This window comes from Felis catus, chromosome D1, assembly GCF_018350175.1.
Source record: "Felis catus isolate Fca126 chromosome D1, F.catus_Fca126_mat1.0, whole genome shotgun sequence".
Lineage (NCBI taxonomy): Eukaryota > Metazoa > Chordata > Mammalia > Carnivora > Felidae > Felis > Felis catus.
Genome location: NC_058377.1, coordinates 110,852,124 through 110,876,015, shown reverse-complemented (window position 1 = coordinate 110,876,015; position 23,892 = coordinate 110,852,124). Strand labels below are relative to the sequence as shown.

The 23,892-nt window shown below is 51.5% G+C and overlaps 1 protein-coding gene across 11 annotated transcripts in view; it reads left to right on the top strand.

Annotated features, from left to right (window-relative positions):
* Nucleotides 1-23,892, top strand: part of TESMIN (testis expressed metallothionein like protein) — a 43,605-nt gene that overhangs the window by 5,107 nt on the left and 14,606 nt on the right. For 8 of the 11 annotated variants that reach the window (XM_045039671.1, XM_045039666.1, XM_045039665.1 and 5 more), the window contains exons 4-7: nucleotides 1,553-1,673; nucleotides 3,733-3,806; nucleotides 6,716-6,807; nucleotides 11,297-11,368. In XM_045039671.1, coding sequence (XP_044895606.1) covers nucleotides 1,553-1,673; nucleotides 3,733-3,806; nucleotides 6,716-6,807; nucleotides 11,297-11,368 — 359 coding nt within the window. The remainder of the gene's footprint in view (nucleotides 1-1,552; nucleotides 1,674-3,732; nucleotides 3,807-6,715; nucleotides 6,808-11,296; nucleotides 11,369-23,892) is intronic. The other 3 variants (XM_019812808.3, XM_045039669.1, XM_045039670.1) reach the window with 1 other exon arrangement.

The window sequence follows — 23,892 nt, the reverse complement described above, 5'->3', positions numbered from 1 at the left end:
CCCGGGCTTAGCTGGGCCCTGCCTCTCTGCGGTTTTACTCAGGCCCACGCGTTCTGAGAGCAGAGCTTTCCCAGGATGCCCGGACCAGGCGAGCAGGATGAGAACCTTCCAGTGCTGCCCGACGACCGAGTAGCCCGGGCACGATCCTGGGGGGGACACGGCAGAGCCCGGGAGAGCCCACTCTGGACGTTTCCCCCAGTTTTGTGCACCTGTGTGTGTGTGTGTGTGTGTGTGTGTGTGTGTGTGTGTGTGGCTAGGGCTCTATCCTCTGAATACAAATAAAATTCCAACCAAACATGAATACTGGCCTCTTAGCCCATGTCAGGGTGATCTAAGGGTTTGACCCAGCGATCAGCATTTGCAAGGCTCCACGTGCGTTATTCTGGTGACCTCAGTCCTTTATGCAAACCCAAAGGCGACTTAAAGTCAGAAACCAGAGCTTCTCTGGGTATCTGTGGTTTGACCCTCAGAATTAGAAGCTGTGCGTGGGCAGAAACCACGACTTCTCTTCCGTATTCACGCCGTAATGGCTTGGACGGGAGCGCACCCAGCGAGGACTCTGTCTGTGCTTTGCTTGACTTCTGTCTTTGACTGACGGACTCACCTGGCTCGCTGAGGATTTGTCGGTGGTTCGAATCCAACTGGGTGATCGGAGAGTGCCAGTCAGGCCCAGGAAGACTGACGTGGCCTCTTCGAATCTTCGGCTTCTTGGATTAGCCTTTCTTTTTTTTTCTTTTTTCTTTTTTTTAATTAAAAAAAATTTTTTTTAACATTTATTTATTTTTGAGACAGAGGGAGACAGAGCATGAGTGGGGATGGGGCAGAGAGAGAGGGAGACACAGAATCTGAAACAGGCTCCAGGCTCTGAGCGGTCAGCACAGAGCCCGATGCGGGGCTTGAACTCACGGACCGTGAGATCCTGACCTGAGCCGAAGTCGGACGCTTGACCGACCAAGCCACCCAGGCGCCCCGGATTAGCCTTTCTAAATGGTGCTTGCAGGGAATAAGATAAATGAACATTAGAAAAAAAAAAACACACGTGTACAAGAATGATAAATATGTGTGTATAGCAGGGGAGAACAAGTCATAAAATTAAAGATTATCCTAAGGGTGTGACCAGCTCCAGAGATGAAGTCAGGGGGACAAAGTCTTTCTTATGGTTACCTGGACCTGAACAGGGCTGGCACTGGGCCCATCACCACACTCTTCATTCGTGCTGACAGTGGGGCCCAAGGGTGGTGGAGGGAGCCCTGGTGCATAGTCGCCTGCTCTTGACCCTGGCCCTCCGCGGGCAGGCACCCGTAGGGGAAGGCGTCAGCAGACTTCCATCAACACACCGGACACATCTCACAACACGCTTCCGGGGGCGGGGGTCGGTGCCTCCAGAGAGCATGTTACTGTAGAGTCAGAACTCGAGAACAGATCTCTAGTTTGCCGTTTTCCATTAAAACAAATTCTGGATTGAAGTCACTTTCTCAGATTTAAGGTTCTCTAGGTTCCTATTACTGGCTATCTTTTAAAAACGAAACCTGATCATTATTTCTCATTTTAGGTGATATGTCAGTTGAAGGGGGGCACACAAATGCTGTGTGTAGACAATTCTGGCACGAGAGAGCTGAAAGCAGTTCATTTGGTTCCTCAGTATCCAGACCAAAATAACTACCTACAGTCAGGTACAGAGCAAACTCCTACGAAAATTGTGTCCTACGTCGTACGGAAGTTGTGAGTGAGTGTGTTTGGCTTTGGATGTAGAGTAAACGTGAAATAGGCAGTTAGGTTATGAAACGGGCAGCGTGGCAAGTCTCACAGCCCTTGTGGGTGAAGTAGGAATAGAAAACAAATCCGTGTAGACGAATTGATGTGCGCTGTGTTCTTGGGCGGTTACCCCCTCGTGCTGCTGGCTGCAGAGAGCTTTGGGGGTCCCAAGAGGCGACTGCTGTCACCGACGGGTGGGTGTGTCTACAGGGGACTGGGCGGAAATACCAAACTTCCCCATACTGGGTGGGGGCTGACTGTTCAGGTGGGGTATAAACCATACGCATTTTAATGGGAACGTTTTCACGTGATGGATGAGAACTATGGCTGGGCTTCAATCACCGTGAGCTTTGAAATAACTATAGCCGCTGCTGATTTCGCTGCCACTCACTCCGAAACATCTTTAAACGGGCATCACCATAATTAATGACCTATAAGTACTTGATTCTCCCCAAGTTACTTACACATGATCAGAGAAAGAATAAATGACATCGCTTTAGGATTGGGTTTACAAAAGTTAGACACTCATTCTTGAGAACTGGGCCTCTCTGTGTGGATCATATACGTGATCGTTATTCTAAACCTGGAGTTAACCAGAATGTTATCCGATGTTTCACTGACCTTGCCAATGATTTATTTATTTTTGTTTTATTTTTGTTGTTGTTGAAGTGTAATTAACATACCATGTTCTGCTAGTCTCATGTGAATAACGTAGTGATTTGACATTTGTATGCACTGGGAACTGATCAACACAAGAAGTCTGATTACATCTGTTGTGGCACAAAGTTGATACAATATGTTGACTCTGTTCCCTGTGACGCACCTGCCAATAATTTAAATCAAGAATAAATACAGATGTCATTTCGGTGGAACTTTGGAGTTCATGGCCAAAAGAAATATCATGACTCCTATCCCATCCTGTCTTTATTTAGGGACAGACAAAATGCCTTCAAGACGTTTGCTTTTCAACGATACAGGATTGGGCTTGGGGTTTTGTCTTCTAGAAGCCCTTTGCTACGTGCCCACGGATTTTCTGGCTCCAGTCCCTGTAGGTCAGAGAGGCGTCTGATCCTCTACACGGGCAGAGAGGGGTGCTTTCCTCAGTCCCGTCCCGGAACATGACAAAATCCTAATGCCCTTAGATCCACAGAAGGAGAGGGTTTATATAATGTTCTCCAAATCTGCTTCCTTGTCACATAATCGTACCCCCCCCGTGCACATATTAAATACCCGCGTAAAATCAGTGCATCCTGTTACCAGAGTCTCAAGATAACGTCACTCAAAGGCCGCATAAGCCAGGAGCAAGAAATGTGTTCAGTTGGTTAAGTGATTCAGGACGCTAAGACACATTTCTTCTTCCACATGGACTCATGCACACAGAGATCTTCAGGGCTCTTAACGCCTGGGGAGTGTTTTTCGTAGCACCCTTAGACCAGAGAGATACTATCAGTGCCGGTAGTTAAAGAGTGTGGTCCAAATAGCCTTGTGCGTATTTACATCCTAGCAAGAGAGTAGCCATTTGAAAAGAGAATGCACATAAATTGGAAGTAGTTCGCGTGGTGTCCAACAGATGTCGCTGTGCTTCCTCTGAAAGTGCGACGACGCTGAGACTCCCTGCTGAGTTGGCTGTGGTACCTGAGGGCACCTTGGCACACAGTTTGGGAACCTGGGCACTGGCAACAGAGGTGTGTGTGTGTGTGTGTGTGTGTGTGTGTGTGTGTGTGTTGAATATAGTCGACTATCCTTGGGAGCTTAAGTAGCTTTATGACCAAGAAAAAGGGTGTCATTAGCGAACAAAATAAAATACATTGACTCCAAAGGTTTTACAGAGTAAAAAAACAAATGGGATCAAGATAAGTTTAAATGATTTTGCACACGATACATCCGTGATTCGTGATCATGTTTGTACTTTCTTCCATGTGCAAACGAAAAGAAACAATGCATGTTACCAATTAATTTTAATTGTCTTCCTTACAGATGTCCCTAAACCAATGACTACTTTAGTAGGAAGATTTTTGCCAGTCCCAGCAAAATTAAATCTCGTTACACAAGTGAGTCATTGTTTTAAATTAAAAAAAAAATACAGTTGGGCATTATTTTCTCCTAACATTTCAGTTGTCGAGGTTGGACTTACTCAGGAAATAGAATTTATACTCTGCCTTTACTAAGTACCCCGTACCTTCGCCGCTGGGTCAGACCCCGGGGGTCGGGAGGGAGTGGAGTGAGTTTGAGACACAGTTCTGTGCCCACCGTGGGGGCTGTCGCGCCCTTGCTACGGCCTCTAGACCGTCGCTCTGCCCGTTTGTTGAACTCGTCCTTTGTGGCCCAGCCACCCACCAGCACATGCTGCCCACTTGGGATAGAACGTGCTTCAGCTTCCTTGGTGTAATGGAAATGCTTTTTTAAAGTTTAAAGTGCTTTTAGGGGGCACCTGAGGGGGCTTAGTTGGTTGAGCGTCCGACTTTGGCTCAGGTCACGATCTCGCGGTCCGTGGGTTCGAGCCCCACGTCGGGCTCTGTGCTGACAGCTCAGAGCCTGGAGCCTGTTTCGGATTCTGTGTCTCCCTCTCTCTCTGGCCCTCCCCTGTTCATGCTTTGTCTCCCTCTGTCTCAAGAATAAACGAACGTTAAAAAAAAAAAAAAATTAAAGGGAAGAAGAGAAAGCGTGTGACTCTGCCCCCTGCAGCTTACATTTTAGTGTGGGAGACAGACACCAGGCAAATGTAACGATTTATAACGGATGCTAGGAGAGCAGAGGATGGGCGTAGGGGAATGGAAGTCCGCTGGGGAGGAGGGCAGTCACATTCGGCTCCACGGAGGTGACAGTCGGGCAAAAGCCTGAAAGAGAGGAGAGGGTGAGCCCTGTGACTATCACGTGGGAGAACTTTCCAGGAAAGCAGAACATCACAGCACAGGGTCATCCTGCTGTAGAGACAGGGAGGAGGCGGCCGTGAGGGAGCTGGGCTGGAGTGGGTAGAAAGAAGGTAGCGGAAGGGGACGGGGTGGGGGGGGGTGGAGATAAGGAAGGACAGGACCAGGGAGGGGCAGGGGCCGGGGGGGTGGGGGGGCCGGGGAGCCGAAGCAGCGTCGGCTCGTGAGCAGGGCTCGTGATGCAGTCCCCGTGTCGGCTGCCCTGACTTCTTATCCGGTGTGGACCTTGAGGCAATCATCTTAGCAATGCATTTGCCGTTTCTCTGCGAAACCCCAAGTCCGTGTGTGTACTTTGAAGGATTTTGTTTTGAAGGCCTCTCTACCCGCAACGCGGGGCTCGAACCCACCAACTTAAGGTCCAGAGTCACATGCTCCCCTGACTGAGCCCGCCAGGCGCTCCCAGATTCTGTATATTTTTTGAAGCGCTTCGCTACTCAGTTGGCTGCGCGGACCAGAAGCCTGGGCATCATTTGGGAACTTGCCGGAAATGCAGGATCTCGGGCCCTGCCCCAGACTCACTGGCCCAGAATCTGCGGTTTAGCAAGGTCACGCCCTCACTCCCGGGTGGCCAGCCCTCACTGACGAAGTTCATGGGTTCTGGCACAAAGTCACCCTAGATTTACCCCCCGTGGGGCACTGAAGCTACCTCTTCTGTGCTTTGCTTTGGGGCTAAATAAGCCAAGGGGGGAAGAGAAATTGTGCCTGGTTTGTGCACAGAGTTGCCTCGATCCTGAGAATCGGGAAGTCCTTTCTCCGAAAGCATGCAAAACTTTGGGCCGCCACTGGGGACACAGGCCTGACGGGTGTCTGGGTGACAGGAAAGGGATAGTTTCAGGAACTTGTGAGCACTTCCCTCCTGGCAATCGAGCGAGGAGGGCAGAGCCCCAGGTGGAAGAGAGGGGCTCTGGGGGAGGTTCCCCGGAGGATGGGGCTTTGTGCTGAAGAAGGTGGGACCCGGGGTGGCTTCTCAGTGTCTTCAAGCCCCACAGCCAGTGGTGACACACGGTTTAACAAGAGGCAAAAGAGAGAAAACGAGAATGAATAAAGCATTTGCTTCTCTAAGATTGTACTTTTTTTTTTTTTTAAGTTGTATTTATTTAAGGAGTCTACACCCAAGGTGGGGCTCGAACTCACAACCCCGAGATCAGGAGTCACATGTTCCACCGACTGAGCCAGCTGGGCGTCCCACCAGACCGTACTTTTTATAGAAAGCTTAATTTTTCATTGCAAGTTGTCAGGGGAGGAAGGGACCAGGATAGGCTCTTGAGGTGTGATATATACAAATCATCTCAAAACCTAAATGTGTGCAGAACTTGACTTTTCCGTGGGCTTCTGAGAAGAGAGTGAGGTCACGGCTGACTTTGCCGCCCCTTCCTTTCCCCTGGAACACCCTCTGTGAGCCACGCTGAGGAGGCACAGAGAGAAAGGTGAAAGACAGCAGAGAAGGCAAAGGGCGTGGAGGGTGCGAGGCTGTGACGTTGTGTCTGGATTTGTTGAAACTGACTCTATAGATGAAAAACTAATGGTTGATAAGACTTCGGATGTCAAGATCTCTTGTTATACCAAGAATGTAATCATAATTAACAGCTCCAGCTTACGGAAGCTTGCAATTGAATTTATTTCACGCTTCGCAGTCCTAAAAACGAAAAAGCTGTCCGTGTCAGTGTCCCCGGCCAGTCGGCCGGTGGCTGTCCCCTGTGTGGGGGTGCAGGACCCGGGCAGCCGTGGCTGTGCCCCACCCCAGCGCCCCCTGGTCCACACAGGCAGGGCCTTCTCCTCCCGGGCACACTGTGGCCAGGGGGTGTGGGAGACCTGGGCTGGGCTCCCCCCGACTGCTGCCGAGGAGCCTTGGCCGGAGCCCCCTCTGTGTCAGTGGGGTCGTGGTGGTGATAGGTGATAGGTGATAGGTGACGTTGTAAAGTGATCGTAATGTAACCACCAGTCGTTGTTGTCTGTACCTAGGGGTTGGCGGGATGGAACTTCTAAAACACGCACTAATTCGAAATACGCTTGCCTTTGACTTTATACAGCTCGATAACGGAGCCTTACCATCCATAGTCAACGGGTCTACTGTCCCTTCGGGATCCACCCTTCCAGGACCACCCAAAATATCTTTGGCTGGGTAAGGATTAAAAGCAGTCAATTGTCGCTTTCTTTAATGTCAGAGTTTAAGAGGCTCTTGGGTACATTTGTGATTTTATCGTAAGTCGCACAATCAGCTTTGCCTGTAAACCTTCCTGACCTCTCGAGACTGTGTTGTACGTCGAGTGGTGACAGCAACAACGTGGCCGCGTGTGTCTGGTGTGTTGTGGCCGGAGAGGCTTCCGCGGTGCCCGCTGGGCCGTGCCAGTGTTTCAGAGGCTCGCTGCCGTTCGTAGCTCTGTCTCGGGTTCACGTCAGTTTAAACTGAGAGGCTCTATTTCCTTCTTGGCTGTCATCAACGTAAGTGATGGTGTGGCACTCACCTGGCGGTGGTCTTGGTGTGCCTTTACCCCTTTGCCAGCCCCTGCCCGCCGCCGCCTCCCTGTTGGGTCAGCCCCCACTCAGTGGCAGGCGCGAGGCACGCGGTCTCCACGTGGGCACGGGCTGCACGTAATCTGGGATCTCGTCTTGCCCTTTTAAAGTCATGTCTCTGATTGTAACTAATTAAACTAACCAAGCTGGCTGGAACTTTGTCAAGTTAGCGTTCATGCGCTAACCTTGGATGGGGCACCCCTTTCCGCCCCATCCATCAGGCCCTTTAATTGCTTGTGGAGATCAGTGTATTCCTGCTTCCGTGACTTTGGGGAGCACGACCTGATGTGGTCGGACAGCCCAGGGCCCGAAAAGAAATCAGGCCAAGCAATGCAGGAAATGTTCCCTGGGGCCTCTGGGGCCCTCCAGGTCCCTGTGGGGCTTCTGGTGGGAGGAGAGGTGTCTGGGGGCAGTTGAGAGGCCAGGCAAACCACCTGGCGGGGTTCTGGGTTTCTCGATGCCTTCCCCTCTGCGCGGTTGCTGGGCAGTGTCGGTGGCTCCCATGGTTCCCTGCTGCTGCTGTGGTTTTAGCAACCGGTCTTTCCGGGGGGCGGGGAGGGGGTGTAACGGGGCAGTCGATGACTTTCCGTTAACTTAATGAGGTCCGGCTGTGTGGAGCCCTTGTCCTTACTTCCCTCTTGGTGACGGATCCGTGAGGGTGTGGTCGCTGTTACCGAAACTGGTCCTACCTACCATCATGGGTCTTCACGTCCCTGGACAAGCAGCCGCCGCCTGGGCGACGCCTCCCATCTGTGGTTACACGGCGTGACCTGTGACGTCACCATCCCGAAGACACTCCCTTTATCTTTCTTGTGGCCCCGGGAGCATCTGGCCCATGGTATTGCTTCACGACGTGCTTTGGTGCGTCTGGCCCCATCGAGGGGATTTATTTCAGGAGTGTGCTCTTGGGGTCACAGTGCCATCCGGGGTTCCTCTGTGACTCGGCCGACCCACATTTTCCCGGGGGAGCAGTAAGGAGGGAGCTCTCTGTGCGGCCCGTCCCCCACCGTCTGCCCAGGCTCTCCTAGGTTTGCTCCAGCAGTCATGTATCTTTCTCTATTTCGAAGGACCTGTGCGGGTCCTACAAATATTCTTCCCTTGCAAATGATGTGCCGGGAACCACACGGGCTTTCTGTTTGTGTTTCGTTGCTGCCAACAATGACTTGATTCGATGTCACTCGACTGAACGGCCCTGGTGATGTGTATCCCCACCCTCTGGTACCGTTGGTGAAAGTGGCATCTGGACGGTACTCAGGACTGTGCCGTTTGTGGTAAGCGGGGCGGTCCGAAAGCTGCTGCTGTGCGGCTCTGTGCGAGTTCCCAACCACGGCTGAGCTGCGCTGCCTCGTCACCCCCTTAGGTGCTCATTAGTTTCCTCTCTGACTTCCGCAAGATAACAAAGTCAAATAAGGTCTGAAGACATCGGAAGGGGAGCTGCGTCGGCCCCGTGTGGTCTCTCGCCCAGCACATGACGTGGAGGCAGGCCAGTCGTCCTCCAGGGCGAGCTCACCCCGTCCTCATTCTTTCCAGTTGGGCGGTGAACTGGCTAACTTATTAACTAGCTTGTCATATCAGTAAAAATATCCCTTTAATAATTCATGTCCCGTCACCCCCGTATGGCTTTAGTAATCTTGTTATGAGTCGGGTGTCCGGGTGAATTCGGATACGTCGTAGACGCTACTATTTTGGGCAACGTCATGAGCGTTACAATAAAGAACATTCACGAGTCTGTTTCTCTGAAAACTCCTTTCTTAAAGACGAGGTCATGTCGCGGTGGTGCAGTTTATTTATCGTGCTCTTCTGAGGCAGAGCAGTGCAGATCTCCCCCAACTCGGTTATTTGCAGGGTGGCGGAAGAGCGTAGACAGGTGTTCTTGGAGCCATGGGATTTTCCAGTTTAGTTCCCGTCCCCAGCACGACTGCCCCTCGTACGCTCTGTGCTCACCCCTGACGTGGTCTCTTCGCTCCCACGGCTACTGCAGCCGAAACACCCCTGTGACCGACGGAGTCCAGTTCTGTCTCCTTCCAAAGTCGTTGGTTTTGCGTTAACTTCTTCCATCTATACTAAGCCACCGTTTCTGAATTTTATATCCTTTACAGTCGGTATCGAATCGTGTGACAGCCGATTCTACGATACCTTCTGTCCTCCGAGTTGTCAGTTGTGTATATCTCATGTTCGAAATTATTGGCTGGATTCCTCCAGGGCTGGCACTATGAGTTCTTACGGTAAAACCGTGGCTGGCCAGGAACCTGTTGTGCGAGCGTCCCGCAGGACGAGCAACCACTTCCGATAAACCTTCGCTTGATAAATGAGCGGCGTCTTGCCACACAAGTAACACGTGATGCCGAACGTCACATGATTACATCGGAGCCAATGGTTCTTGAAATTCGCTTTGATATACGAGTGCTTTGGATGCCAAGCATGTTTCCGGAAGGAGTTATGCTCGCAGACCGAGGTTCTGCCGTGTAGTTTTTGGCGCTCCCTGAAGCTCTTATCACAGTTCCGACCACGTGACAGTCTCTCAGGAAACGCCCGGTGGCATCTTCCTGATACTGGACGTTTGTCGAACTGCACTCTGTCCTCCCACAACTAAGGCAGGTCACCCCTGGGCTGTCCCCATGCGCCCCCACCCCATCTCTTAAAGGGAACGACTTTGGTTCCTCCGGACAGGCACTGCGAGGCCACGCTGTGCCCCATTGTGGGCGCAGGTCCGAGAGGGCCGAGGGCAAGGGCAGCGGAGTGGGTGTCCACACCCCCTCCTCGGAACAGCCCCCGTTCGATCCCGGGGGCACAGGCCAGGGCGTAGTACGGCCAGATCTGCCACCTCTGGGCACCCGTGGGGACAGAAGTCGGCCAGTGTGCTGCCCGCGAAGGGGAAGAGTAAACTAGATGAGTAATGAGTTAATATGGCATCCAGGACACAGTTTGGGCGCATTGTATTAAACATGGGAGGATCACTGCAAGTACGAATTAGCAGCTCACCCCAGAGCCGGCTACCAAGTGTGGGGCAGGGGTGTCACGAAACAGAAGCCCAGACAGGCAGGCTGCTGGGGCCAAGGGGTGCCGGGTGAAGCGTGCCAGCTCAGGAGGGACCCCGGCCAGGGCACACGCGCTGGGATCCGGGACGGGCCTCAGTCCTGTCCTGACTCCCGGAGTTGAGTGTGTGAGTGGGCAGGGTGCGGTAGCCACGGAGCGAAGGGCACAGAGTGGTCCCCGTGCCATGTGGTGGCAGGAGACTGTCGGCCACCGTTGGCTGTGCCCAGCACCTGCTGTAGTTCCTGTGGGAAGCCCCAGACCGGAGCAGCCGGGGGGACGCAGAAGCGAAGCCTGCCCGCGCCATCGCGGGGAGCGCGCGGCCCCGGGGAGGGGAGCGCACGTGACCCGGGACAGCCCCGTCGCGGCCGGGGTTCTTGTGCAGGTGCTGGTGTCCACGCCGTCGCGGTGAAACGGCTCACGCCACCGGAACAGGGGGCAGCACCGTCAGGGGCAGCGCTCGGGAACCGCTCCCGATTTGCAATTTGCGCACCCACAGCTGCCCCCCGCGGCTGGCGGCGGCCAGGACACGTTAGCCTCGCCTCTGACGCCCCTGCAGACGCCTCCGGGCTAATCCCCGGAAGAGTCAGGAGGGAGGTCCCTAGCAGCCACACGGCAGGCACACCCACGCTTGCTGTGACACTGCGCACGGCCCCAACACCGCGGGGACGATAGGAAATGACGGCTTTCCTGTCGTCTCGCTCATATCATCCGTTGGGATTCAGGCTTTGGGAAGCACACAGTGAGAGGAGCTATTTGGTGCGAGGGGCCCCACACAGTCGGGGTTTAAGCAGATCGAGGGAAGGAGCTCCCAAAGTCTTCGCGGGGAGGGACCCGCTCCGCGTCCCCGGCTGCACGGGTGGCCTCGCGGGCCGGGACCGGCCAGGCCGGCTCCGTCCTGCGAATGGGCAGGCCAGTCCGTTTGTGATCAGGCCCCAGTGACTGAGACCGATAGCTGTCTGCTGTTGCGATTTTCAGTTTCTGTTCAAAAACGCCAGATGCTTAGCTAAGTCTCCTTTGAAAGAGTAACGATCTGAATACATTTTCTTTTTTAATCTTTGTAGAGTAACTCTTAGTTCATGGGACACAAAGTCTAAAAAGCCATGTAACTGTACCAAATCCCAGTGTCTGAAATTGTAAGTAATCACAAATCCTTCATTATTAAATAGAAATAAGGTTGTTTAGAAGCCAGTAAGTGGAGCAGAGTCCAGATGTGCCTCACGGCTCGCAGGGCGCACGCCCAGCTGAGCCCCAACGGCCGCGTCCCCACGCTCGCTGTGAGCCGGAGCCACAGGGACGTCGCGCTTCCCGCATAAGCCCGGGTCGGGTCTCGGGATTATCTGGACCAACGCGCAGGAAAGGACCCCGCCTGTAACTTCCCCGGGTCTTGGTTTCCCCGTCTGCCCCTCGGACGAGTGCCGACCGCGGCCCCCTTGCTGAGCGTTAACCGTAACGTTTCCGCATCCTGGTTTTTACCGGTTCGAGGAACTGGTTAACTCAGTATTGAATTTTCTCGGAAAAATTTCCCCCCGGGGGGGCCAGCTCGCAGGAGCCTCGGTCGGGGGAGGGGGGCGGGTCCCGCGGCAGAGCCGTGGGCTGGGGTGGACCGCGTGGCTGACACAGGAGACGGACCTCGTCGCTGCGGCTGGCAGCTCGTGGCCCGGGCATCCTCTCCTGCCCTACCACGCGTTCACGCTGCTCGTGGTGTCTGCCCTGATCCCAGCTGTGCCCGGTCTCTGCCCTGATGGCCTCCTTAGGGTTGAGGGACACGTTGGAGGGACAACCACCCCCGTCCGCGTGTCTGACACCGTCTGTGCGTGATTTCCCCTTGCAGCGCTCCCGCTGAAGTCACTGACGGGACGGTGGCTTGGGGGCGCACGAGTGGGGGTAAAAGTCCACAAGAGCGAGAAACCTGGTTCGCTGACAAGAGCAATTCATTGTCCAGAAGGCAGTGCCGAGGTCTAGGGTCGTCCCTGGGCAAGCGTTTGAGGTGCCGCGGGTTTAGTGCACGGAGGCGAGTCACACACCTGTCTGAACGCCGCGGACGCGGGGACACCACTGCCGTGCGGCCCTGGGCAAGGAGGAAGGACAAGGGAGGGACGTGTGACGCCGTCGAGCCCAGCGGCCTGCCCGGACGGAGACGGCTGACGCGTGGGGGACGCGGGGCGGCGTGTGGAGCGGACGGGGCCGGCAGGGTGGCAGGCCGGGCTGCAGTCTTGTTTGGGGACCGGGGAGGCCAGATGGCCCGTGGGGCCTGGAGCGAGGGGGAGACGACAACCGGGGACGGAGTGAGGGGACCCCTGAGGACTTGGAGGTCAGGCGAGGCTCCGAGGAGGGTTTAACTCACTGATGACCTCACGACGGAAGGCCAGAGAAGTAGCTTCTCGCCTGGAAGCGCCTTTCCCGACTGATGGGCGACTGATGGGCGACTGATGCGTTAAAGAAAGAACTTACCGCCCCAAGTGGGCGTGGTCAGCATTGGAACAAAGGAGGAGGAGGTTCAGAGCGTGTCCTGTGCTGTCCAGAGAAAGGAGGCACTGTGCCCGGGGGACGTGGGCACTGCCTTCCTCCGTGTGCAAGAGACTCACAGCCCGCACGCCGTGCTTCAGGTCCCCCGCCCTCTGACCGGGGGCGGGGGGGGGGTTTAGCTCCCTCCGTAGCTCCGCGCTGAGAGGCCAGGGCCCTTGGATAGAGGATGTGAGCGCGATGGGCACTGGAAGGGACGTTATTTCCAGCAGAAGTGAACACCTGGCACTCTGATCCGTGTTCTGATCCGTGTTCTGCTCCGTGTTCTGCTCCGTGATTTTTTTTTTAAGCAGTTCCCTTTTACTCTTCCGTTGCTGCTACCTACGCCTTTTTAAATATTTTTTGTAACGCATTTCAGGCATGGATTGTGCCTCGTAATTAGTTTATAAAAGCATTGGGGGGCGCCTGGGTGGCTCAGTCGGTTAAGCGTCCTACTTCAGCTCAGGCCACGATCTCGCGGTCCGTGAGTTCGAGCCCCGCGTCGGGCTTGGGGCTGACGGCTCGGAGCCTGGAGCCTGTTTCCGATTCTGTGTCTCCCTCTCTCTCTGCCCCTCCCCCGTTCGTGCTCTGTCTCTCTCTGTCCCCAAAATAAATAAACATTAAAAAAAAATAATAAATAAAAAAATAAAAGCATTGGTTGTGAAAGCCACTTGGATGACAGGATTTTTTGATGCAGACAGTGGCCTAAGTGTGGAACTCTGGGCCTCTGGACGACGACGTCATAGAGCAAGGAGGGGAGCCGTCAGGGACGACGGAGGGTCTCTTCCTGTCTTCCTGTGTCCTGAGCAGAGTCGGGCTTTATGAGTAACGGGTGCTTTCCAGGGCAGTTTTAATGAATCAGCAAATCCAAACAAGGCTGTTTAAGTATCCTTTGGTGCAGTTCAAGTTGTGCTGAGATGCCGGGTGGGATTTGTTGGGAGCAGTTACAGTATCCACTGATCAAATCTAAATTAAAACAAAAACAAAACTAAATCAAGATTTTAATCCCAGATCGGCAGTCTCCATGTTGGGTTTCCAAATGGCCTTTTGTCTCTGATTAAACAGGTTCATGAACTAAATCAGCTAGAATTTTGTGGCTAGAAGATCAACCCCGGGGGGTCGTTTCGTACAGTCTCGTGTTTCTGACCGGTGCTTTGGCTTCCTCCTCTTATGTTTAAAAATATTAAATACTTCCTTCATCCCTATGCAAGAACTCCTAATCCTAATATTTATAGAGTCCTTGCTTGTCTGCTGCTGGTGCTTCCTTCTCTTGATTCTTCACTCCTGGTTTGTCGCCTCGTGTATTTGGTGGGTTTTCAAGCATCGCGGATCATACCCATTGGGACGGTATCCGTGGGGATTCTTGGAGGTTGGCCGGAGGGGCCGTTCCTTCAGAGAAAGTTCGTGTTTGCTCCTCCGCTGTGTAGCTCTCGGAGCTGACCCCCACCGCCTTGGGCGTGCCCTGGGCTGTGCGTTCGTATACGTAAAGCACTTAGAGAAACGGCTGGGGGACTGTACGTGCTCCCAAAGTGTTTGCCACCGCCGTGGTCATCCCGCCTCGCCCCTCCTCGTAACAGTTCAAACCAAAGCCTTGGCCTGTCGGGCTCGGCAGACGCCCTACGCTGTCAGCTCCAGCTTGCCCCGCTGAATTTTTGTGTCTCTTTCTGGCCTCTGAGGGGTTTCCTCGTTTCCTTAAATTTCTTACCAGCTCAGATGTGCATCTAAAAAGGTTTAAAAGCTTGTTTAGTTATTTATGTTTATTTTTTAAACATTTATTTTTGAGAGAGAGAGAGAGAGAGAGAGAGAGAGAGAGAGAGACAGAGCGTGAGCAGGGGAGGGGCAGAGAGAGAGGGAGACCCAGAATCCGAAGCCAGGCTCTGGGCTCCGAGCTGTCAGCACAGAGCCCGACGCGGGGCTCGAACCCATGAACCGTGAGATCGTGACCTGAGCCGAAGTCGGACGCTTCACCGACTGAGCCCCCCGGGCGCCCCTAAAAAGGTTTCAGATATTTAATGCCAGTGTTTTAACGAATTTGTCCGGATGGCCAGTGAGTTAAGAACAAGTTTAGAACGTATGTTGTCTTAGATTTTTTTCAAACACGTTAAGACTCCACAATTCTAGGATACAGGGTGCCTCCGGGAAGTGAACACGCCGCAGGGCAGCTCAGGTATTTTCTTGAACAGTATCATCCCCTTCCCTAAGCCACGGAGTAGGATTACCCAAAAGCGTTGACAGGCTGCCGACTTGCCAGCCCCCAAGCACCTCGAGAACAGCGCCTTTAACAGGTGGTGCTGCTTCCGTGGGTTTCACGGACAGAAGAGGGGCCCCCTCGCTTCGCCTGGGGGCAGTGGATGTGGTTTCCTAGGCAACAACGAGAGTCGACTCCGGAAGGGGGGACGCTACAAGTCCCTAGAGCGAGAACACGTAGACCGCGTGCGGCGGTGGTAACAACGCGTGACCGCCTGGGAACGAGGCGCCCTCCCAACGACCGCCATCCACATCCATCCGTCAACCAGCCGGCAGTCCGATTTTCTGCCACCGGGGACTCGGAACCCTGAAGTCTGGGTCGAGCGAGTCTGCCGAGCGGGGGAGCCTCAGACCGGAGAGGACGACGCTTCCCCCGCTCTCTTGCTGCCGCCAACTTGGGCAGACCGGTCCGGGCCTTTCTGGAGGGCAAAGCAATTTTGCATAGACGGGCAGGTCCACATAAGTGGCGAGAACAGGAGTGGGAGTTCACTTGGGCACCGAGGTATTTGTCCTGACCCAACACGTGGGGTTTTCAACCCAGACGGCGCTCTGACCCTGCGGAGGGGGGCACGGACGGTTGTACTTCTCACGAAGACGGGGACTGCGCGTAAGGTCTGGGGTCTACCGAGGACTCGGTACACGTGGTTTAACGTCAGCACTGACTGCTGCTGGACAGGCGTTTTAAGTTTACTGCGGTCAAAATTGTCACTTGTCTTTATTATTACTGCCTTCTTGTCCAAGAAGTCCAGACATACCCCAAGTTTAAAACATTTTTTTTAATGTTTTTATTTATTTTTGAGAGAGAGAGACAGAGCGTGAACAGGGGAGGAGCAGAGAGAGAGGGAGACAGAATCTGAAGCAGGCTCCAGGCTCTGAGCTGTCGGCACAGAGCCCGACACGGGGCTCGAACTCACAAACCGCGAGATCGTGACCTGAGCCGAAGCTGGATGCTTACCCGACTGAGCCACCCAGAGGCCCCACCCCAAGTTTAGTTGTGCTGTTAGAGTTCGTCCTAAAGTTTTAAAGGTTCGCTTTTCCCCATCGGGACCTTAATGCACCTGGAATTGATTTTTATGAATGGTAGGGGAATCTGATTTCATTTTTTTTTCCATATGTGCAATTAATTGTCTAGCACCATTTATTGCAAAGCCCTAACACAGTCCTGAGCGATCTGCAGGGGTTTCCCGTCGGCTGTCAGGGTTTGGTGTCTGTGTGCGGGTCTGGATCCTGCTCCAGGCGTGGGTCCCACTTCCTAGTTGTAAGGATTCGTCTGTAGATTTCCTTCACTTTTGTATTTAAACACTCATCTTGTCCGCAAATAATGACCATGACATCTTTCCTCATCTTTATACTCTTTTCCTTTTTCTTGCCTTATCCTCTTAGCGAGGGTCTCTACCACCGCGATGAAAGCAAGTGCCCACAGTGGTTACTAGTTGGCTCCTGGTTTTACTAGTAATATTTCCAACATGGCTTGCCCTAAGTAAGATATTTGCTGCAGGGTTTTGAGGCCGTATACCCGAGGCGTGCCTGAGACGTACACCTGAGTCATTTTGGGGCTCGTGCGGCAGCTGTCAGCGTTGGGGTGTTGGCCTCCCTTATCGGCTGCCCCAGCCCTCACCTTCACCTTCATTCCAGCCACTGGGGGAGACGAAGGAGGGTGCAGGCACACTTCTCACCTTTCAAGGCATAACCAGAAATGGCCCAAATCACTTCCACTCACGCTCCGTTGGCCAGAACCTATCACGTGCTCAGACCAAGCTCGGTAGGAAGCTGGGAAATGTCGTCTTGAGTGGAGCCGACCACGTGCTCGGCTGGAATTGGTGTTGCTGTAGAATAAGTGGGGAGTGGTTACCGTGGAAACATTGCTTCTCTGCCCCACACCCGTGTCCGGCTAAGGGGGGGGGGTCTCCTCTTCCTGGTTCATAACACGCTTTCTTTTTTACTCCTCTTATAAACGAGCGGTGACTTTTATCAAAGGCTTTTCCCCGAATTTATGGCAATGATCATTGTTGTCTTCTTTTGATCTGACACTATCATCTGTTACAATAAATTTTCTAATGTTAATCCACCCTTGTACGCTGGGGGGTGAACCCAAATTGATCACCAGGTACTGATTTTACCTTTTTTTGTGAACACTGCACGATCCAGTTCTCTAATACTCTGCCTAGGACTGACTGACTGCATGTTTTCTTGAGTCGGGTAGAGGTACAATTTTCCTTTCCCACTCTTTTCAAACTTTGGTTGTGGTGTCAGCACCAGCATTTTATATTGCCTAACAAAATGCATTATCGGGCTTCCCTATCCCCACTCCACCCTCTTCTGTGAAGCCTCTGAGAAAGCCTGGGGAAGGTAGCATTGATTTGTTCTTTGAAGTTTGATTGCACTTCGCCTGTAAAACCATCTGGGCTGGACGGCGCCTGGGTGGCTCAGTCGGTTAAGCGTCTGGCTTTGGCTCAGGTCACGGTCTCACGGCTCGTGAGTTCAACCCCTGCATCGGGCTCTGTGCTCACAGCCTGCTTTAGGTTCTGTGTCTCCCTCTCTCTCTGCGCCTCCCCTGCTTGTGCCTTCTCTCTCTCTCTCTCTCTCTCTCTCTCTCTCAAAAATAAATAAACATTGGGAAAAAAAAAACCCATCTGGGCTGGGTGTCTTTGTGGGTTGGCGTGAGAGAAGGGGATGGGCTACTCAGTCCACTTTCTCTCGTGGTTATTGCTTTCTCTCGGTCTTTATTTCTTCTTGAGTCCATTTTACTATTTTATATTTTTCTTGAAAATTGTTGAATTCTCTAAAATGTTAAATCTACTCATATTCCTGTTTATATGTTCTTACATTGTTTTGAAAATTGTCTCTGCAAAGGGGAGCTTGGGTGGCTCAGTCAGTTGGGCGTCTGACTTAGGCTCAGGTCATGATCTCACGGTCTGTGAGTTCGAGCCCCACGTCGGGCTCTGTGCTGACGGCTCGGAGCCTGGAACTGCTTCTAATTCTGTGTCCCCCTCTCTCTCTGCCCCTCCCCTGCTCACACTCTGTCTCTCTCAAAAATAAATAAACATTAAAAAAAATTGTCTCTGCATGTATCTTGTAAATTTTCTAATATTTTAGTTTTAATTTCTACTATCATTTGTTTGTACCCTTTCTCCTTCTCGATCTTTCCCATGAGGAGTTTGTCTATTTTGTCAGCCCGAGGCAAGCTTCAGGCTCTGAGCTGTTAGCACAGAGCCCGAGGGGGGTGGAGGGTGGGGGGGTGGGGGTGGGGTTGAACCCATGAGCTGTGAGATCATGACCTGAGCTGAAGTTGGACACTTAACCGACTGAGCCACCCAGGTGCCCCCTAACTGCTTATTTATTTTCATTCTTTCTTGTTTTTTTTTTTAGGAAATGCCTTTAAAGGTTTAGATTAACCCTCTGCACCTGCTGTAATGCACCTACAACAGTTGGTATGAGGCACTTTTGGTGTCACTCACTTGAAATATTTTTATTTATTTATTTTTTTAATGTTTATTTTTAAAAGAGACAGAGCACGAGTGGGGGAGGGGCAGAGACAGAGGGAGACACAGAATCGGAAGCAGGCTCCAGGCTCCGAGCTGTCATCACAGAGCCCGACGCGGGGCTCAAACCCCGGAACCATGAGATCGTAACCTGAGCCAGAGTCGGACGCTTCACCGACCGAGCCGCCCAGGCGCCCCTAACTTTCATTCCTTTTTTAAGGCTCAGTAGTATTCCACTGAATGAATAGACCACATTCTGTTTAGCCCTTCATCTGGTAATGGACATATGGGTTGTTTCCACCTTTCGGCTAATGTGATTAATGCCGCTGTGAACCGTGGTGTACCAGCATCTGTTTGAGTCTCAGCTTTCAATTCTTTTGGGTCTACATACCCGGAAGTTGAATTGCTGGATTGTAGACTAAGTCTGTGTTTTAGCTTTTTAAGGAACTGCCATACTGGTTCTCCACGGAGGCTGTACCATTTGACATTCCCACCAGGAACGCACAATACCACTTGAGTTTGTAGTCTCGAATTACAGCTTTTTCTTTGCTGCTTTTTGCCTGATAGCCGCTTCGGGAAATTAGCACTAACGGCCAAGGTGGAGGGAGTTGAAAGTGAGATTAGTTAAGAGGCTATCACAAGAGTGTGGAAGAGGTGAGGAAGACCTGAACTAAGGCAGGGAGGGGAGCAATGAAGGAAAAACCCAGAGACCGAAGAGACATTTCAGACGTGTACATTTACTCATTCAATCCCACAAATATTTTTGAACGCCTGTGGTTTCAGGACTGAGGAAGACCAACATGAACAATATAGTCATGGTCCCTGCCCTCTTGGCACTCACAGCCTGATGGGGGAGATGGACGTGCATAAGATAATCATACCCATAAAGGTTGGGGTGGAAATACGGAAAATGTGGCAAAGGAGGTAATGGGTGTGTGCGGGTGGGCGGAGTTGACCAAGTGTGAAAGCCAGAGAAGCTTCCCTGAGGGAGGGGTGTTTGGATGAGGAGAGTTAATCAGGTGGAGGTGGATTGAAAGCGGGTGGCTAAGAGTGCTCTAGGCAGAGGAAACAGCAGGTGAAAAGGCCCTGGGGCAAGACAGGGAAGGGATACGGGGTTCTAGGAACAGAAGGGGGGCCAGTGCCACTGTTGGAGTATTGGTCATATTCCAAAATCTGTAAATTGATCTAAACGTTCAGTATAAAGAGAACTATTAAATAAATCATGCTGCTGCTACAGAGTGGGGGCACTTTGCAGTCATTAAAATGGTGTATGAATCTATTTACATGGGAAACACTCATAATATTGATAAGTAGTAAAAGCAAGTTGTCATAGTGATTCCTGATATTGGTAAGTAATAAAAGCACACTGAAACAGTCTATAGAATATGATCCTGCTTTTGTTTGTCTTTAACATGTGATCAAACAACATATGTTTATTTTGGTACGTTTCGTTTTAGAGAAAAAGTATGGAATACATTCACTGAATGATCATCTCTAGGGAGTGGGATTCTGGGTGATTGTAATTTTTTTCTTTGTGCTTATTTATACCGACACACTTTTGTTCAACCAATGTCATTCACTTGTATAAAGATAAAATAATAAAAAAAAAGACATTTCTGAGCTGGAATCAGCAGACTTGGTAACTCCTTGGGAAAAGAGAGAAAGAAAGGTAACTGTCAGAAGGGACTCAGGATTATTTTAGCGGGAAACGGCACCATGGATGCAGAGAGGGAGCACGGCTTGAGCAGGAAGTGGTGGGAGAAGATTGCAAGTTAAGGCTGGACACTGAGGTGGAGGTAGAAACATCTGAAAGGAAGTTGGAAATGTGGTTCCGGAACATAGAGTGTTACAGCCCCTGAAGCAAATGTGCAGCGAAGGGGTCTTTGCATCTCCAGTGAGGAGGTCGTTGATTGCCTCTGAGAGCCAGTGGGGCAGAGAAGAAGGTCCGAGGGCAGTAGGGTAAAGGGTGAATGGGAGCCGAGGAAGAACAAGCGACAGATTTAGATAATCCTTTCATGCTGTTGGCAGAAGAAGAAAACAAGGATTTTAGGGTAGGAGACAGAGCAGGTTTGGGGACAGAGATTTAAAAATCTTCAACTTAAAGTTAAAAAAAAGCAGAGGGGCAAGAGTTAATCGATCAAACCACCCAGCAAAGTATGTAGGACAAGAGATGAAATGTGCCTGGTCTGGACCTTGGTGAGTAAACATAGTTTGACTGGGTATAAAATTCTAGATTGTCAGTTTTCCTCTCAGAGCTTTGAAGATATCGTTCTACTGTTTTCCATGATTTCTAACAAAAGTACACTGTCAATCTAGGTAACCTGTCTTTCCTCTCTGGGGCTTTTAAGATTTCCCTTTCGTCTTTGTTTTTTCTTTGTGTATGTCTTTTTGGGGGTTCGCTAAGGTTCTGAAATCAGTGGATCCACAACTTTTGACAGTTCTGGAACACTTACATGTGTCCTCACTGCACACAGTCTCTTCATCCTATAACGCTAATCTGCCATTTTCTGGCCTAACTATCCACCGTTCCTCATAACCTTTTTTCTGTATTTAAAAAAAAATTTTTTAATGTTTATTTATTTTTGAGAGAGACAGAGACAGAATGCGAGTGGGTTGGGGCAGAGAGAGAGGGAGGCACAGAATCTGAAGCAAGCTCCAGGCTCCAAGCTGTCAGCACAGAGCCCGACACGGGGCTCGACCTCACGAGCTAGGAGATCATGACCCGAGCCTAAGTCAGACGCTCAACTGACTGAGCCACCCGGGCGCCCCTTTTTTTCTGTATTTTTAATCTCTTTGTTTATGATGCACCTCGATCTTAATTTCTTATCTTTCAGTTTATCCTTTTTCACTTTGAATTTAGTTATTATTTTTATTCAGATTGTACATACAGTTTGTTTTTTTTATTTTTATCTTTTTTAAATTTTTGTTTATTTTAAGAGAGAGAGAGAGAGAGAGAGAAAGAGCACACACAGAAGCGGAGAAGGGGCAGAGAGAGAGAGGAAGAGAGAGAATCCCAAGCAGGCTCCATGCTGTCGGAGCAGAGCCCAGCTTGGGGCCCCATCCCACTAACTGTGAGATCATGACCTGAGCTGAAATGAGGAGTTGGACGCTCACCCAACTGAGCCACCCAGGTGCCCTTATTTTTACCTCTTTTAGATTTTATTTTTAAGTAATCTCTACACCCAACATGGGGCTCAAACTCACAACCCCAACATCAAGAGTTGCACGCTCCACTGACTAAACCAGCCAGGTGCCCCAACACACGTAGAGTCTAAAGAGCCAAATAATTCTACAAGGCTCGTGACGAAGAATGGTAGCTCCCTGATAATTGTCCCTTATTTTCTGACCTCCAGGAATTTTCGACTCTCTTAACAGAGTCTTTTAATATTCGCCTCCATAAATGGAAGTTACCTACCTGCTTTGCTAAGCTTGGCTTTTCAACTTGGGAATGATCTCATTTCTGTACCACGGAAGATGTGGATTTGGCTGTTTCCGCCCTGCCACCCTGTCAGCTCCCCGCCACCATTTCCCACACCCAGACATCAGATGCCCGTGGTTAGATCAGTAGTCTTTGTATTTCACAACTAGGAAAACACTACTCTCTGTGGACCTTGATTATTTTCCTTTCCTGCCCTTCTTCATCTTTTCCCTTGAGTTAATACTTGGTCCTCAGCTTTCTATGTACATGACACTAATTTAAACCTTAAACTGCGCTCTGGGTATTTAACTGTCTTCCCGCCATGCTTCCCACCATTTAACTGTCTTCCCGCCATGGACAGTGTGGCTTCCAGGCCTGATGCGCAGCTCTGACCTTGGACTCTCCTCTGCCGCCACGCCCAGGACTTCCTCTGTGTCCTCCTCAAGTCTGATTCCCCGGCTCCTGGATCCCCCTTGTCCTGATTTGACTCAGTGCGTCGTTTGACGTAGCGCGTCCTCCGGGGCGTCCTTTGAGAGGGCGCAGAGAGATCGTCCCACGTCTAAACCCGTCAGAGCCTGTCCTCAACGCCTAGATGGTTATTTTGGAGTTGGAGTTCCAACTTTCGTTCAACTTGAGTTTTTCTTCAGAATTTGGAAGGCTTTGCCACCTTTTCTTCTAGTTTCCGGTGTTGCCATTGAAGTTTTGATAGCATTCTCGTTCTTGCTGCTTGTACAAAATCCGTTTTACTCTTTCTAGAACCTCGTAGGATCCCATCTGTGTTCCCGGTGCTCTGAAACTAGGTGATGAAGTCTTGCTTTGGGTCTCTTTCACCTCTTGCGCTGGCCACTTGGGAGTCCTTTTACTCTGAAGAGACGTGCCCCTTAGTTCTGAGAAATGTTCCTAAATTATTTTCTGCCCTTCATTATTTTCTTAAGGTATATTTATTTATTTTGAGAGAGAGAGAGAGAGAGCGCACGTGCATGTGCATGAGCGGGGGAGGGGCAGAGAGAGAGGGAGAGAGAGAATCCCAAGCAGGCTCCACACTGTCAGCACAGAGCCTGAGGTGGGGCTCGATCCCATGAACCGTGAGATCGTGACCTGAGATGAAATCAAGAGTCGGTCACTTAACTGACTGAGCCACCCAGGGGCCCATCTGCCCCTTTGTTCGTAAAACTCTTCTCTTTCCGGACCTCTAATTGTGAAAATTTTGGACCTAGAAAACTCAGCCTGTGTTTTCGCTTCCCTTTTTTGGTGGGCGCTCTAGTTTTCATGCTGTCTGTTAAGGTAGGTAATCCTCTCATGTGATTGCTTCTTTATTTTCCAGAACATCATTTTTATAGTCTGTTTTTTTTTTCCAACGTTTTTATTTATTTTTGGGACAGAGAGAGACAGAGCATGAACGGGGGAGGGGCAGAGAGAGAGGGAGACACAGAATCGGAAACAGGCTCCAGGCTCCGAGCCATCAGCCCGGAGCCCCACGCGGGGCTCGAACTCACGGACCGCGAGATGGTGACCTGGCTGAAGTCGGGCGCTTAACCGACTGCGCCACCCAGGCGCCCCAATAGTCTGGTTTTTTTTTAAGTATCATTTTCTTGTTTCTTAATTCGTCCAAAGCCGCTGATGCCCTCGCTCCTCCCGTTTCTGTTTAGTCCTCTGTCTTTCAGGTCAAAATGTTCCCTGAAATGTGTGCGGATCTCCGGCTGTCACACTGCTCACACTGAAGAACGAGGCGTAAGCTGCCCGGGGACTCTCCGTGCATCAGTGGGGACCTGCTCACTGTGGCCGCACCGTCGGGCCGTGTGACTAAGCCATCTGTCTTTTGGGAGACTGCGGGACCCTTCCTCCCTGTATGTCGTTCTGGGCTGGCTGGGGTCCTCGGAGAAGGCTTTTCCAGGGTGGTGCTAGGATCCTAGGGGCCACGGGGCTCCATGTTCACCTTCCCTCCTCTGATCCGTTGTGATCCCCCAGCCCTCACTTGTTTTACCCCAGAGAGTAATTTCGGTCTCTG